Source organism: Miniopterus natalensis, chromosome 3 (assembly GCF_054644295.1).
Source record: "Miniopterus natalensis isolate mMinNat1 chromosome 3, mMinNat1.hap1, whole genome shotgun sequence".
NCBI classification, from domain to species: Eukaryota; Metazoa; Chordata; class Mammalia; order Chiroptera; family Miniopteridae; genus Miniopterus; species Miniopterus natalensis.
This window is the reverse complement of record NC_142083.1, coordinates 92,204,829-92,222,162: the sequence shown is the minus strand read 5'-3', so window position 1 is coordinate 92,222,162 and position 17,334 is coordinate 92,204,829. Positions and strand designations below refer to the sequence as shown.

The 17,334-nt window shown below is 46.0% G+C and overlaps 1 protein-coding gene across 2 annotated transcripts in view; it reads right to left on the bottom strand.

Annotated features, from left to right (window-relative positions):
• CREBBP (CREB binding lysine acetyltransferase) overlaps window positions 1–10,603 on the bottom strand; it is a 133,414-nt gene extending 122,811 nt beyond the window's left edge. The window contains exon 1 of one of the 2 annotated variants that reach the window (XM_087815683.1): window positions 10,277–10,603. In XM_087815683.1, the coding sequence (XP_087671809.1) occupies window positions 10,277–10,361 (85 nt within the window). In that variant the 5' untranslated portion in view covers window positions 10,362–10,603. The remainder of the gene's footprint in view (window positions 1–10,276) is intronic. The other variant, XM_087815682.1, reaches the window with a different exon arrangement.
• Window positions 10,604–17,334: the final 6,731 nt, after the last annotated feature.

Genomic DNA, 17,334 nt, shown 5'->3' with positions numbered 1-17,334 from the left:
ATCCTAACCTAAATCAAGCCCTTGTTCTGAAATACTAGAAAAACAGTTCCATTTAGACTTCAATTTCCCAATAAACAACAGCTTTTAACTTCAAATACAGACTGAGTAAAGGGTGTCAAACTATTACCAGTTTTGTAGGATTCCTGAATCTCAGTTTCTAATTCATTCTTCTGCAAGCTGTTACTGGGACTACACTAGCCCTGGTGCTGGAAGCAAAACAGGCAGGGGAGGTTTCTTCTCATTTACTCAGCAAGAAACCTCCAAGGATCTGGTTCTGGGTCAGACCCCTAGCCTACAACATCCCAACCTTCACCAGCCCGAGAGGTAGGTGACATATTTTTCCCACACAATTAAACAGTAATAAGCTGCCACAACCTGCTATATGCAGGGAACCATGGTAGCCCCAATATACAAAGCTATTTAAAGTGAAAAGAAATGGAAAATTCTAGAAGAAGAAAAAATTTTAGAGATGAGACAACTCTACCGCAACCCCACCAAAGCTCAAATATAAAGTCACAGGCCCCAAGTCACAGGGCTGATGAGCCTCCGAAGAGCAAAGATTCAGTGCCCACTCTGAGCAGAGGCCAAGGCTCCCTCCTTACTACCACACTGCCCACATCCCATATAAAAAGCTCTGACATTTCCTTCAACTCTGAGTCATGGTTAGAAGGTTCTACTTTTAATCAGGTGACAAATACTCAAAATATTTTAATCCAAAGGAACTGGGTCAAGCTCTTATAGTCCATAATTGTCAGAGCAAAATCTAATTATTTGATAGATTTCTATAGTTCCTCAGTGTCATTATTCAGTTTGTAATCAAATACCAAATCCACTTTATTTAAATATTGCACAAGCCTCTCTCTAAAGGCTATTATAAAGAATAGCCACTTATTTTGCTATTTCATTGGTTATACTAATTACACAGTTAAAACATGTACAGGTAATACTGTTTTGATAAGAAAACCCTAAAATAGTTAGGGGGTAGTGCAAAGGGAAGCTTTTAAATTATAAAAAGACTCTGCTTTACAACAGAATTGTACAACTCCATTAAATAGCTACAGCTATTAAGAAACACCTACTGTAGCCCTGGCCAGTGTGGCTCAATGGATGGAGCATCATCCCATATATGGAAAGATTGCAGGCTCAATTCCCAGTCAGGGCACATACCTAGGTTGCAGGTTCGATCCCCAGTTGGGGCACTGTACAGAAAGCGACTGATCAATGTTTTTTTTTCTCTCTCTTTCTCTCTCATCAATAAGCATATCCTCAGGTGAGGATAAAAAAAAGAAAGAAAACCTACTGTATAGAGTAAGGCACAGGTGTTATTAGAAAGAATGGCAAATTAAGAGATTTTCAAATAGTAGCAGATGGGACACCTAGAAATAGGAAAGTCAAATTTAATCAAGTGAACTTTTTTGTCACCATTAGATTTTACTATTCTTAGCTATGGTTCAACTAAACATTCTTTTGATTAATGGAAATGAAAGATGGGGGAAAGTGTCACATGAGATGCTATCCAAGTCTTCCTAAGGGTAAGGTTTAAAAAGAAAGGAATTACCTTTTAGACATAGAGTTCAAAAATAGCCTTGCTTCCTAAATTTAGAACCAAAAAACACCTTAAAGACAGTTTTTCAAAGACAGCAACATTCTCAAAATTGTCTAAAGAATTTGGAGGGGGAAAAACTACTTTTGCTTACTTCCATGCCTTTGCTGCACACTCTTCCATGTCCAAAGAGCTCTCCACCAAATCTGAATGATTTCTCTTCCAGTCAAAGCTCTGCTCTGCTCCCACTGGACCCAGTGCATGACTCTATACCAGCCCTCCTGTCAAAGGATCATAGCCCCCATGCAAAGTCAAATATGCAAAGGCCCCCTAACAAGCATTGGCAGAGAGCTTACACTTTGGTATTAGAGATATGCTACAATGTAAGCATGTTCCTCAAAGTTAACACATTGTATGCGGGAAACGTATTTATACGTTTTATGTTCACTGGTAGAGCGCCCGATAAAAACTACCCGCAAACAAAACTGAATTGGGTGTGGAATCCCTTCCCGCAGTTAATGCAGGGGCTGTGGACAAGGACACCATGCTTGAGGAGTCCATTAGCCATGGAATGGAATTCTGAGGAGAGAGGCACCAGTAGGAAAAGGCATCAGAGCAGGCTGAAGGAACAGGTACATGTGTTGAAAACCAGAGGGCATGGCCAGAGAGCTTATGAGTGTTTAGAGAGACTGTCTGGGACAACCAGAGAGGATGGAGATAGATGAGAGCCATGGGGCGATCACACTCACAGAAACAAAACTGCTGTGAGTGACCAGAGTGTCTTTTCCAATAAGGAGGCATGGAAAACCAGCAGGCTCCCCAACTACCTGGCTCCTTGCTCTGGCGCAGCAGGCACCAGAGTCCAGGAGCACAGAGGGCCCACCAGGCTACCCCTCGTGTGTGCTTCTCTTCACCAAGGCCCCTTGCCCATCCCCAAAGTCTAAGGTGCTATCCCTCACTCAAGACACTCAGCCCTGGGCTTCTGCATACAGGGGCATTCAGTAAACAGCAGGGGCATAAATGAAGTTCTCTTTGGGTTTCCCTTTCTGACTCATGCATTTTAGCATTTGATTGCATTTTGTATTCTTTTTCAAGTTTTGCCCCAAGTCTTATCTTGTCAACACAGTTCTAAGCTACTTAAAGGCATCGATCAGAATCCTTTGTACACTGCTACTGCCTGTTAAGTTTCTCAGACTGAACTGCAATATACTCAGTAAAGAGAATCACATATTCATTTACTATTTAAACAGTCCATGAAATATGCTTCAAAATTAGTAAGAATTTTCAGAACATACCACACCACTTAAGTTTTTGCAATTTTAGAACATCGTGGCCATTGTGTTCCTATTAAAATAAACTGAAAATGGAGGAAAAAGTCAATAATATTGATTATGTAATTCTTGACTATATACTCAGAGTGGGCTACACTGCAACAGATCTGTTTGTGGATATGCGTGCAAGGCAACTGTTGGTTCCAGAACCATCGACAAATAAATCTCTAGTCCAATCAGACGAGCACTCCCAGGGAGTTTGGACTACAGGACACATCCACCTTCCCTGGTAAGGACAGTGCCAGCAGCCATGCACTTTTCACATATCATTTCAGTCTACCCTCATAAACAACCTTTGAGATGGGAATGGCTATTATGTCTATTTTACTGATGAGGAAACTGAGGTTCAAAGAGCTAACCTAACCTAGGTCATGATGCTGGGGAAAGGGGGAGACTGCACCCACTTGGCCTGGCTCCAAAGCCAGTGCTTTCATGTCCCATACTGTCCATGGCCTGTGCTGCCACCACCAAGGACCCCCTGGGGCAGCCTGTAGGAGCCCCAAATAGGCCCTGGCCCGAGTACTCCTACAGCCACAGGTGAAAATGCACATAGAGGTGCACATCTGTATCTCAACAGAAATCAGGATTAAGAAAACAGATCCTAAAATTTGTGGCAATTAGCTTAAAAACACAACCTTGTGAGAAAAAAATGAGAACTTTTTGAAAGACAATTATTGCACATTCATTCACTCATTCCCTCAACTATTTCCGGAGGGCCTAGCATGTGCCAGGCACCATTCCCAGCAATGGGAATATGGCTATGAAAAGCTCCCACAAGCTCTTGCAGAGCTGCTCACCTTCAAGCTTCACTGGAAGGTGTGGAATTGGAGAATGGAAGATGACCAAGAAGGAAATACAGTGTGAGCCACTAGAATCAACAAAAAGTAAAATGACAAGCAAAGGAACAAAGTTACCTTAGCTGTTAACTCTGTTTTTGTTAAACTTACCTGATTTTAAATTATGCAATACGTTAAAGTGTTTAAAAGGCCCTGGCTGGTCTAGCTCAGTGGTTAGAGTGTTGGCCTGCGGACCAAAGGGTCTCAGGTTCAATTCCCAGTCAAGGGCACGTACCTCAGTTGTGGGTTCAACCCCCCACCCAGGTTGGGGCGCACGCAGGAGGCAACCAATCGATGTATCTCTCTTACAAAGATGTTTCTCTCTCTCCCCCCTCCCCCCTTCCTCCCTCCCTTCCATGACCTTTCTAAAAATCAATGGAAAAAAATACCCTTGGATGAGGACTTAAAAAAAAAAAAAAAGACAGGGGCTCTATCTGCAGCTCCCCATGTGGCTCACTGGGGCTCAAGAGCTTATTACCCCTACTCTCCATCCTTTAGGTCAGCAGTCAGCACTGCTATAGGTGCTCAAAAAACCTGTGCTGCCGCTCTTCGACTGATCTTGTCCTCGAAGTCTTTAGAGATAGCTAAGACAAGGGCAACCCCGGCAGCCCAGTGCTCCCAAAGGATCCTCAGAGCATTAGTCCCACATTACACGAGGGCCCCACACTGTGGCCGGAGAATCAAATTGTAGTTTTATTGGAACAGCCACCCTCATTCCTGTAGTATTGTCCAGGGCTATTTTCTGGATAAAATGCAGCGTTGAGTGGCTGTAACAGTGACCATAGAGCCCACAAAGCCAAAACTACATCTTCTGGCCCTTTACAGAAAGCTTGCCCACCCATGTATTATATAAAAAAGGTTTGGGCCCTGGCCAGTTTGGATCAGTGGTTAGAGCATCAGCCCCATGACCAAAGGGTCATAGGTTCTATTCCTGGTCAAGGGCACATACCTCGGTTGCAGGCTCGATCCCTGGCCCACTGGGGCACGTGCAGGAGGCAACCAATTGATGTGTCTCTCTCACAAAGATGTTTCTCTCCCTCCCTCTCTCTCTCATTCTCCCCTCCTTCCCCTCCCCTCTCTCTAAGGAAAATCAACAAAAAAAATATCCTTGGTGAGGATTAAAAAAAAAGGTTTGGGGCCCTGGCCCATGCTCAGTGGTTGGAGCACTGGCCTGAGCACCAAAGGGTCATGGGTTCGATTATCAGTCAAGGGCACGTACCTGGGTTGCAGGATCAATCCCCACCCTGGTCAGGGAGCACGTGGGAGGCAACCAATAGATGTGTCTCTTTCACATTGATGCTTCTCTCTCTCTCTGCCCCCACCCCTCCATTCCACTACCTCTGAAAAATCAATAGAAAAACATCCTTGGGCGAGGATTAACAAAAAAAAGTTTGGGAATGGTGCAAACTACAGCCTCTCCCTCTAAAACTCACAGCCCATCAGCACACAAAGGTTCTGGGAGGGCCTGAACTTAAGTTCCTTGGCTATTCCCAACCTCATTGAGAAACACTTCACATGCCCTCTAGTTTCTTTGAATATGCTCAAAGTGCTGGTTTGAATAAGATAAAGGGGTGGTATCTTGCCCTAGCCTGGCTGGGTAGCTCAGTTGGTTAGAGTGCTGTCCTGATATGCCACGGTTGTGGTTTAGATCCCGGCGGTCAGGGCACATACAAGAGTCAACCAATGAATGCACAAGTAAGTAGAACAACAAATGATGTTTCTTTCTCTTTTTCTCTCTCTCTAAAATCAATTAAAAAAAAAAAAGACGAGGTAGTGTCCTGACTAAGGTAAACCAAGCTTTCCTAAACTTGCTTTACACAATAGGTACATTTCATCTTAACAAGGGAAGGCATACTTTGGCAAAATCATTTTTAACTATTTTGTTTTCCCAAGGATATTTTTTCCATATATATATGGAAAAAATAGAGAGAGTGGAAGAGAAGGAGGGAGGGAAAGAGAGAGAGAGGAAGAGAAATGTGAGAGAGAGACATCAATTGGTTGCCTCCCGCACTTGCCCCAACTGGGGTTGGGGATTGAACCCGCAACCCTTCACTCTAACCACTGAGTCACACAGGCCAGGACAACTATTTTGTTTTCAAACACACTAAATAAAATTACAAAGTTGGCATTTATGCAACCCCAAGTAATAGCATACTTTGTTACACAACCACAACTACACAAGTCAGAAGTTGTAAAAACACTGGCTAACAATCTAAGCATCAACTTCTGGCTGTAGGATTAAGCCTCAGTCCCTTTATAACTCATTTTCAATTATGTTTAAGAATTACAGAATCAAATCTGAATGTTAAACAGGAATGATTCTCAACCTTCTGATCAACTGCCAAAGCACCTTGGTGGGATTCATACTTATCCACCATCACCGCTGAAGAACTTCAAATGGAACTACTGTTCTCATCCCTCTAAGTTATTGAAAAGCCCCTACTTTTCTAACAAGTAAAAGCAAAGCAAAGTCATGACAAGCCCTGGCCCTAGAAGCCTCTACAAAACTTACATTTCCTATTTAGCCAGAACTTAGTTAAGAAATGAAATAATTCGACTGGTCCTCAATTATTCACTGCAATAACCACAAAGGTAGGACCACAGAGTGTAGGCCCGGAATAATACCCTGTTGCTGCCAGAACCAGAGGGAAAGGGGAGTCTCTGCCCTCAACCCCGGGCAGGAAGAGCACACCTCTGCTCCCCCAATATTAGTTACAAATTTTCCCCACTGTGATTTAATTCACTTGCAGGAGTTACGCTATTGAAACTTGCCAAGTATTGCAGTCTCCTGGGTTCATGATTCAAGCAAATTCAACTTTTATGGTTGTAGATTTATCAAATGAATATACTGTACAGACCAATTTACTGTAATGATTTAGGTTTTGTTCTGGTTTTGACACTCTATGTTATTTTGGGCAGATTACCCCTCTCAAGTATGGTGCCTCACCTAGAAGAGGCAGGAATAGTATCTCCCCTTCCTACCTCATAGGATGCCTGTGAGGACCAAAGTGAGATGACAGAGAGAAAAGCACTCTGATACATAAAGTACTGCACATACAAAACAGATCATCGTTTTGTTGTAAAAGGTATTTTGGTTGATAGCCGTATTTACCACAAGCTTTCTTTAAATACTGTTTTCTATTGTATTTACAGGGATTCACATCGTAAAATAAAATCACAACTGCTTAGGGACACTTACACATGTGAAATACACCTATTTTCAATTTCTAGAAGGCGGTCTAATTAAACTTTTTAAAATAACGTAATTTTATTTTAAAATATGCTTTTGTTGATTTCAGAGGGAGGCAAGGAGTGGGAGAGAAAAACATCAATGATGAGAGTCAGTATCAGCTGCCTCCTGCATGCCCCCTACTGGAGATCAAGCCCACAACCCAGGCATGTGCTCTGACTAGGAATGGAACCATGATCTTCCGGATCATAGGTAGATGCTCAACCTCTGAGCCACGTGGGCAAGGCTTATTAAACTTTTTATAAAGTCTATTTGTTGTATGTAAATTTGGCCTCAAGCTGACTGAAAAAGTCTACGGCTTGCCTGGATATTTATTTCTCCTACACTATTAAATCATGAATCCCTGCTATTGAAAGACTAATATTTTGTTATAATTTGGACATATTAAATAAAGACGTTTCCAAATAACACAACTAACTATATACTGGTAACACAAAGTTCTACTTCTTATAAAGGGTGCCAAGTAAAAGAAGACTACAGTTGTGAGAAAGCGTTTAAGCTCTCAATGTAAAAGAAAATGCTACTTTAACAACATCTAATACCATCAAATCTGTGCCATTTCAGAGCTGAGGATTGGATGGAGTGAAAAGTACTTTTTCCTTCTTCCCCTTGCTTCCTTCCTTTGGGGTGCATTCCCTATTTCCATATCACCTCTGCATGCTCTCTTGAAAAGACTTTCCTGACCTCTCCTGCCAGCCACTGGTGGCAATGACATTATCACCTAGAGACACTGCCTTATTTCACTGTGGAGTGTTTTATGCACATACACTCACTTCTGGCTGGTAAGCTCCCCAGCAGCAGGGGTTCTGTACTCTTGGCCAACTGCCAGCCCCCAGACTCATCACAGGCCAGTCCCCACAGATATGCACTGCATCGTGACAGTCCAAGTAGCTCTCTTGTTTCTCAGGCCACCAAGGCTTCCTCCCAGTCCTCCTAACCCCTCAGCTCTTCCCATGCACAGAGCTCCCCTCCCTCAAATTTTATCACAGGGGCAGGAAACACACCTTGCTCCAACTGGCCCAATTTTCTCCTAGAAGACTCAACTACACATTCTCTCGCTAAAATAAGACTGAGTCTCTCAAGAATGATATTCCCAGGTCTCTCCCCACTTTCCCATCTCACCAAATGCCTTTACTCCTTTGACTGTATGTAATTCCATTAGTCCTTTATTTCCTTAATCTACGGCCTTAAGATCTGTCTTAGACTACTAGCCACAGGAGACAAGGTTGCATCTTGCTTACTATGCTCGATGATCCCTTCCTTGGCCCCCCACACTAATACACCCTTTCACGAAAACACGATATGATCAATGTGTAGCTTGATGTGATGAATGTGTGAATTTTATTCTTTGGATTTAAATCAGAGCTATTAAAAACTGACCTTTTTGTTCTACATTTGTAAAAGAGCCTCCATACCTTACGAGGATCAAAATTGGAAAGGAAGGGGGAAAGAGTGGGCAAGAGTAGAAAATGTTCTGATTAATTTCGTTATTAGCACCACACTAAATACTTGAGCATCCAAGTAAAAGAACTACCCAAAGGCCATCCTTTGGACTCTATCTTGGAAACAGCTGTATGTATATAGTAGGAAAAGCCTTTTTGTTAAGTCCTATGTTACTAATTTCTTCCTCTGTATAAAACAAAATCTGCAATAACCTCATTCAACAATAGCAAAGCTGCAAAGCCATCCAAAAAGTTATCAGTTTCAGAGAACAAGCTTCAAAGCTGAACTTGCCTGGTATGATCTATGTTTCATATGATTAAAGACTTTTCACTCAAACATGGCAAAATTAATGAAGCAAAGGGGATCTGTTCTGCAGTAAAGGGGCATTTAAATCACAGCTGTTTCCACATTTCTCACTTCAGATTAGTTGACTTTACAAAATTAACATTAAATTCAACTCTTTATCAGTTTTTAAGAGTATTAGAGACTTTATATTCCATGAGTCTTATTTATTCCTCCCCACTGTTTAACAAATTTCATTTTACTTAGACAAGAATCTCATGACAGACTTTTTTAAAAAAGTTGTTTCTCTCACTTCTACATTAACTAACATTCTAGGAATTATATTAGAACCGAATTCATAAAACTTAAGTTTTGTTTCAACAGTTGAAATAGATTTTCAGACCACTAGTAGAAATATGCTAGTGGTCAGTCACAGAAATATCTGCAGAAGCTGAACAGCTGTGTCTACTGCAAATACGAAGGGATTGCTGCAGCAATGTAATTCAATTTGGACCCATTCATTATAAACTGATTTTCAGATGCTGCTACTGCAAGACCGTACTGGAGAAATGCAAGCTACGCGGGAGACAGAACTGTTCCCAAGCATCGACAAGTTTTTACTGCAAAGGAGAGCTCTAAAAGAGGAAATACAACTAGTTCATAATGCTACCATGAACCAGCCCATAAGAATCCAGAATTATTAAATGAATAGAAAACTAAAATACTTCCCTTAGGCAAATGATATGATTACCTAAGAATGTTTTCAGGGAAGCTGTTTAATGAGAAAAAGATGATTTATTCAGTGTCCTGCTAAAATATTTTTTGAAAAACCCTAATTTCTGCATACCTTAACACAATTTTTATACACCTACATTGTAAAAGCAACATGAGCTCAAATGGCGATTGCAGCCCAAATGAATCTGCTATTTAGCTTTCTTTTAAAGTTACATTTCTGTGAAATTAAACACACCACTGCTACTTTTAGGACATCTTGCTAACGAAGTTTGGGGTTGTGAAAAATGGAATGATTTACGTGACCGAACAAGAGTTTTCAAAATACTCCAAGAAACTTCTAAGTTGTAACTCACAGGCTGGCCGCTGCTCTGAGTGTCTTCTGGTCGCAGCGTTGTGAATGTGTCACCAATTCAGAAAACACTCGGGGTCCCCTTTCCGCTGCGCTATTTCCTTCTCTAGCCATCAAACTTACCCTCCGCTGTCACCCATCCAGACAGCCACGCGTGTGTTGACACACGGTGGCAGAGGGAGGCGTACGGAATTACCACGCAAAATAAACACGCTCCACTTTACTTTTTCTCCCTGGAAATACCACTCGGTTTCCACGCGAGGAGGGCTCACCAACTCCGGGAAACCCGAGTGCACCCGGGCACCTGCCCCCCGACTTGGGCCTCACGACAGTCTCCCCACAAACTTCCCCTCTCCGGCGGGGCTCCAGGGAAGGGGATACGCCGGCCTCCACTTTGGGGGACTCCGCAGGCCCGTCGCCAAGTTCGGCTCTCCCGGGGGCACTCACCTTGGGGGGGTCTGACAGCGACCCCCAAGGCCCCCGCCCCCCGCCCGCCCCCCTCCTCACCTGTGCTGTCATTCGCCGGAAAGCCGGGCGAGCTGAGTTTGGCTCGTTTGGGGTTGGGCGGTCCGTCCAGCAAGTTCTCGGCCATTTTCACCTGCTCTCGAAAACAGCCCCGAGAGCGGACGGCGGGGCCGGCGAGGGCTCCGGGGCGGGGGTCGGCACCGGCCCTGGCCGGCTGCGAGGGGAGAGGAGCAAGCACGAGCGGCGAGCCGCGAGCGAGCGCCGAGGGAGAGGGAGGGCGCAGGGCCGGGTGGGGGAGGCGGCGGCCAAATCTCAGCCACAGCAACAGCGCCCCGCAGCGCTCACAGCCCGCCCCTGGCCGCCGCCGCCGCTGCCGCCGGCCGCGGCCCCCTCATCCCCTGCCCGCCTCCCGAGCGCGACACTCCGCGGCGGGGGCGCCCCGGCGGCCCGGCCGCCCCCCCGGGCCCGGCTGGCAGCGACAGCGCCCGGCCGGCCGGCTTAGGCAGTCCCGGGGAACATGGTGCCGCCGCCGCGCCGCCGCCTCGCTACCCCCCCCCCCCTCCCGCGCCCCACTTAATTAATTCGCTCGCGGCCCGACGACCGAGGGGCTCCGGGCTCCGCTCTCCGCCCTCAGCCCGCCGCCGTAAGGAAAAACAATGCGCGAAGCGGAGCCGCCGCCGCCGCCGCCGCGCCCCCCCACCCCCCGTTCCGCCGCCGCCGCCGCCGCTGCCGCCGCCGCCGCCGCCGCGGCTCCGGGAGGCCGAGCCGAGAGGGGAGCGGGGCCGCCGGAGCGGGCGCCGAGGGCCGGGCGGAGCGGGACGGCCGGGCGGAGCGGGGTGCGCGGGCGGTTGTGGGGCCCGGGACCGGCGGGGCCGAGTAGATCGCGCTCGAAGCCCCGGTCGGGTCCGCGACAAGATGGCGGCTGTTGATTCCTCAATTAAAAAAAAAAGAAAGTTTTTTTTCTTCTCTTTCCAGAGCCTGAACGGGGAGGGGGGGCGGGGCACGCCGGTGCGTCACCCCCCCTCGGCGTCACCACGCACGGCCCCCGCTCCGCCCCCTCCACCTGCGCCCGCCCGGCGGAAAGAGCCGAGCACGCTCGGGCGGAAGGCCGAAGGCGCTGCCGCGGTGTATCTGGCGGCCGGGCGGCGGGACCGCGGGACGGCTGGACGGCGGGGCGGCGGCCGGGCCTATGGGACCCCCAGCTCCCGGCCCGGCCGCCACTTTTGTTCCGAACGCGACTGGGCAGTGGGTCCCATCAAGTACCGGGGGCTGATGCCTGGCCGCGGGCCAAACCCCCAGGCGCGGAGTAAGCGCCGGCCCGGCCCATCGGCCCCTGTGCGGAGACTGCCCGGGCGGGACAACTAACTCACTTCCCAGCCCGCGAAGTCTTGGCGACCGGAACCAGGCCTAGTCACTTTCCCTCGCCAGATGCCAGCGATGTGTAGGGGCCTCTGCAGGTTACAGATCCGTCCTCAGGTCCGCCTGCGAGCTTGTGCATATGGGGAAACTGAGGCAGGAAGTGGCAGGACCGGGGTTCGAACAACCCCCACCCTGAAAGTGAGGGGAACGCAAGACTCCTTAGCCCCTATTCCCCAGCCCAAGGCGACGGGGTCCCCAGGGCCGACACCCTCACGTATAAGGGGAGGTGGTGAGCGCTGCCCCACCCTAGGCTGGGGCAAGGCCAGCCTTCGCTTGGCCTAGAAGCCCCCTTACATCGGCGCTGAGGGCCCCAACAGCCACTTGGGAACTCCGAAGGTGCTGCACGCAGCCGTGGAGTCCCAGGGAGACCAGCTCGTGTGGCCGCTCCCCGTGGGACAGTTCCACAAAAATCTAAAAGTGTTCACTTCTCAGTTTTCCCTCCTCCTCAAAACTTGCGGCGCCTCATCCCGAAGTCCTTATCTGAAAGGTATCACCAGCAACCCGGTTTCCTAAGCCAGAAACCTGTGAGTCAGCGCCGACTCCTCCCTCTCTCTCCACCCACCACGAACCCAGTCTCCCCACGGCCTTTACCTGGGGAAACGGCTCTTCCTCCCCATCCCACTGCCCCAGAGTCGTCCAGCATCACCCGGTGGCTACGGTGGCAGCTTAGTACTTAAATGTCTTTTGCGGTCCACATTTCTCCCCACGGAGCACCACAGTTAACTTCCTGGAAAAAGAGGGAAAGAACTCTGTTGAAAACAAATAGAATATATATTCTCCCTTAAAACATATGTACAGTCTGTTTTAAATAATATATATCTGTCAAAAGAGATATTGTCTTCGAGGTTCAAGACTGAGTGATGTTTCTACTTTTCCTATTTATATTGCTCAAAATCCTGTGCTGCCCCCACCCCTTCCTTGCATCTGTCCCTTCCACTTTCCTTCCCTCATTCCATTCCACTGTCACCTCCCCACACCCACTGAGCCACTAGGAAGTTCTTGTCACTCAGGCCTCTATATACTCTTGCAAATGCTGTTCCCTATGCTGAAAACACATAAGACTGGCGAACTCTAATTCCACGACCCAGTTTATTTATTTATTTATTTTTAAAATATATCTTTATTGATTTCAGAGAGAGGAAAGGAGAGGGAGAGAGAGAGAGAGAAACATCAATGATGAGAGAGTCATTGATCGAGCCCGCAACCCGGGCATGTGCCCCGCCGGGAATCGAACCCCGATCGCCTGGATCCTAGGTCGATGCTCAACTGCTGAGCCACGCCCGGCCAGGCCCAAGACCCAGTTTAAATGTCATTCCTGGAAGCCCTCCTACCCACTCAAAGACTCCAACAGCACCCTGGGCATACCTCTGCATCATTGCTTTTATTTATCTATGTTTTTATTTATCCATCAAATATTCCTTGAGAATCTCCTGAGGTCATTGTCATTTTACTAATTTTGGGAGCAAAGAATAAAAAAAGAAATCCCTATATATTCAAGGAGCAAATAGCAAGCCCTGGGAACCATAAACAGAAGTATGCAAGAAGTCCATTCGCACAGCAAGGCAGGAAGTACATGGAGCCAGCAGCACCCTGTATCAGAATATGCCATGTGTGTCCCTCTCACTATGAATCTGTGGGCTCCTTGAGAGCAAGGGCCACATCTTAATTACAGTACAGTGCCCTCTAAGAAATGGGTTTGTAAAATTTGATGAATGAATGAATGAATGAATGAATGAAAGAATTGAATGAATAAACAGTCCGGTCCCCCTGAGTCCTAGAGGTCTCCAGGCCTTTAAGAAGGGTGGGTTCCAGCCCAAGGGAGCTCCAGGCTACTACCCCATAGAGGGTACAACATGTCAGGTCACTGAGGAGCCTCAGCAAGGGCCTGCCTTGGTTCTGCAGGGTCATCATCTGGCCCTGGGGGTCCCTCAATAAATGGTTTGCATAGCCATGTGCACATGAGCTTCCCCCATTCCCCCATCAGTGGGCAGCTATGGCATGGGTCATGCCCCATTTTACAGAGGGGAAAACTGAGGGGACCCACTCCCAATGATTCAGAGGTAAAAACCTGTACATGTCAGGGCCAGACCACAAACACAGGCCTTCAAACTCCAAAACCCAGGCTCCTGTCTAACCATTCTCAACACTAAAACATACCTTCTCTGCAGTGCATTTTTCTATCACATTTGTATTATTTTTATCAATTCCTCTGGTATTTCCTGATATCTGCTTTTTCTTTTCTATTTATTCTCCCCTTAGTCTGACTCTCATCCAAGAACACTGTGTAGACATTGATGGGGGAATATCAAGGAAGGGAGTACGGTTCCTACCTGCATACACTTAGCCAGGGATCAAGGTCAACACAGATGAAATGGATTCAATACTGTTGAGTGCCTTCTCTAGGCCACTCTTCCACATGCTGCACTTGGATCAGCACTTCCCACAATCCTGGAAAGAAATATCATTTATTTTGTAGATGAGGAAATAAGGCCCAGAGGAGGGTGAGTCAGTAATGGGCTCAACTGGGTTGCAAATCTAAGGCTGCCGGCTCCTTCCAAAGACCTCACCCTCCCCAGTCTCAGAGGCTGTAGGACCAAGGAATCCCCACTTACAGAATGCTTAGGGTCCAAGAGAATGATGTGGGGAGGAACAGGAGGCAGAAGTAAATCAGGAAAGATTTCCTTAGAAAAGTTCACTTGAATCCATCAGCTGATGAATGGGTAAACATAATGTGTTATATGCACACAATGGAATATTATTCAGCCATAGAAGGAGTGGAGTACTAATACATGCTATGACATGGATGAACCTTGAAAGGAGCCAGTCACCGAAGACATATATGAAATGTCCCAAGTAGGCAAATCCATAGAAAGTAGAGTAGTGGTTACAGGGCAGGGGTGCTGGGGAGAGGGATGAGATAGTGGATGGTAGCTAAAGGATATAGGGTTTCCGTTTGGGGTGATGAAATGTTATAAAACTAATGGTGATGATAGTTGCCCAACTCTGAACATACTAAAAACCACTGAATTGGCCCGGCCGGGTGTGGCTCAGCAGTTGAGCGTCCACCTAGGATCCGGGCGATCAGGGTTCAATTCCCGGTCAGGGCATATGCCTGGGTTGCGGGCTGCAGTCGATCAATGACTCTCTCATCATTGGTGTTTCTATCTCTCTCTCCCTCTCCTTTCCTCTCTTTGAAATCAATAAAGATATATTTAAAAAAAATAAAAACCACTGAATTGTACATTTTGAATGGGTGAGTTGTATGATATGTAAATTATATCGCAATAAAGCTTATTCTTAACATGTCAATTTAGAAAGAAGGAAGAGAGACCAGAAATGACAGAGGGAGCTCCTGCTTCCCAGCAGAAGGAAACAAGTCAGGGAGAAACAAGGCTGGGAGAGCACACAGGGATCTGCTTGGTGGTACAAAGAGGAAGGGTACAGGAGGGGTGGATTTCCCAACTGGGGGAAGAAAACAGAGACTGAGATTCAAAGGCTGAACTGGAAAGAGAGGAAATTGAGAAGGGAAAGCTCCAATTGCATAACCAGCTGCCTGCTGCCTTGGACCCCAGTGGACACTCAGGGGCCCCAAACAGAGGCCACAACCCTCGCCCCACACCAGCGCTGCCTCACACTCAGTTGCTCCCCATCTCACACACACACACACCCCTTCTCTCTTCTGTGGCCTAGCTTTCCACCACCCCTCTTCTGAACCTTTAATCTCTTCCGCCCTTCCCCCAGTGACTTCTCAATAAACAAAATCTCCACAGTTAACCCTGACACCATCCCATCTTTTCCATTCCCAGTCAAGCTACTTGACCAAGTTGTTCATACTGACCCAACTCGCTTCCTCTTCTCCCATTCATGGTTTTTATTTTTACTCACGAAAATTTTAAACAAGTTGTAAAAAATAATACATAGACACTTGTGTCTACATTACTAGACACAAGTAATGCTAACATTTTGCCACATCGGCTTCAGATCTTTATTTTAGTTATTTAATAAATGACATGCTGTTCTGGACAAGTAGCTCAGTTGGTTAGAGCATTATCCAGATACACTAAGGTTGTGGGTTCGATCCCAGGTCAGGGCACATACAAGAAGCAACCAATGAATCCATAAATAAGTGGAACAATAAATCACTGTTTCTCTCTCTCTCAAGTCAACAAAAACTTTTTTTTAAAAAGAAAATCTTAAAAAAGAAATAACACATCAAAGATAGAACTGAAGCCACCCCCACCCCCATTTCGTGCCTCCCTCCCCCAAAGTTGCCACTTTCCTGAAGTTGATGTGTATCAGTACCATATAAGATGTGGATTTTTGTTAAGTCAAATCATATGAAACTGCCAATACTTGACTATTTTTGATCCTGTCAACCATAACAACCATTGCATATGGATGTTGTATGGACCCTGATTCTAACAAATTAAAATAATGAGACAACTGGAAATTGAAACATTGACTGGTATGGAATGATACTAAGAAATTATTGTTAATTTGACTAGGTGTGACAATGATATTGTCATTATATATTTTTAAATAGTCCTTATATTTTAGAAGCATAGGCTGAGGTACTTATAGATGGGATAATATAATGCCTGGGAGTAGCTGGGGAAACAGATGAAACAAGATTGGCCAGGAATTGATAGTTATGGAAGCTGAGTGATGGACACACAAGGATTCATTATATGATTGGGCATACTTTGTGTATTTTTAAACTTCTCATAATAAAAAGTTTCTAAACCATTGAAATATTGAGTCTTTCCATCCACAAACATGGTATAGCTGTTATTTAAGTTTTCTTCTGTCTTGTAATAAAGTTTTTTCATTTTTTCCATAAGGTTCTGCACATCTTTGGCTGATCCAACAATTTTGCTAAAACTCTTATTAGTTCTAACACCACCAATAATTTTTCTCTAGAATCTCTTGGATTTTCTATGTAGGTCATCAGATCATGTGTTTAAAAATAAAGAAATGAAATTTTTTTTCACCTGTCCAATACTCATAATTTCCATTTCTTTGTCTTGTTATACATTGCTGGCTAGAACCTCCAGAATAGTGACGAATGCATCTATGTCTTTTTGCTGACTTGAGTAAGAAATACGGTTTTTGTAGGTCTAGTCATTCATTCCACAAATATTCATTGAGCACCCATGATGTGCGCCATTTTCTATAGCATCCTGACTTCCACAGGCACTGTACTAGGCACTTAGGATACAACGGTGAGCAAAACAAAGGCCCCTGCCTCACAACCTAACATTCTAGTAGGCAGAGAGAGAGCATGAACATAATGAGTAAATCTGCAGTATGTATGAAAAGGTGATTAGTACCATGCAGAAAAAATACAGTAGGTTAGGGAGGGTGCAGAGTGTCAGTGCAAAGAGAGGCGTAATTTTACATAAGGTGATAGGGCAAGTCTAGCCTCGCTGACAAGATAATATTGGAGCAAAGACTCGAAGGTGGAAGGGAGTGTGTGAATTTCTAAGGAAGAGCACTCCAGGCGCAGGGCTCAGTCAGCTCATGGCCCTGCAGCACTAATGTCCTTGGCTGTTTGGAGACGAGAAAGGAGGCAAGTGAGGCTGGAGTGGCTGGGCAGGCTGAAGGAGAGGGAGATGAGACTGGAGAGGAAACAGATGAAGGTTGGAACTGATGTTGGAGGTGGTGACTCCATTCTTGGATCT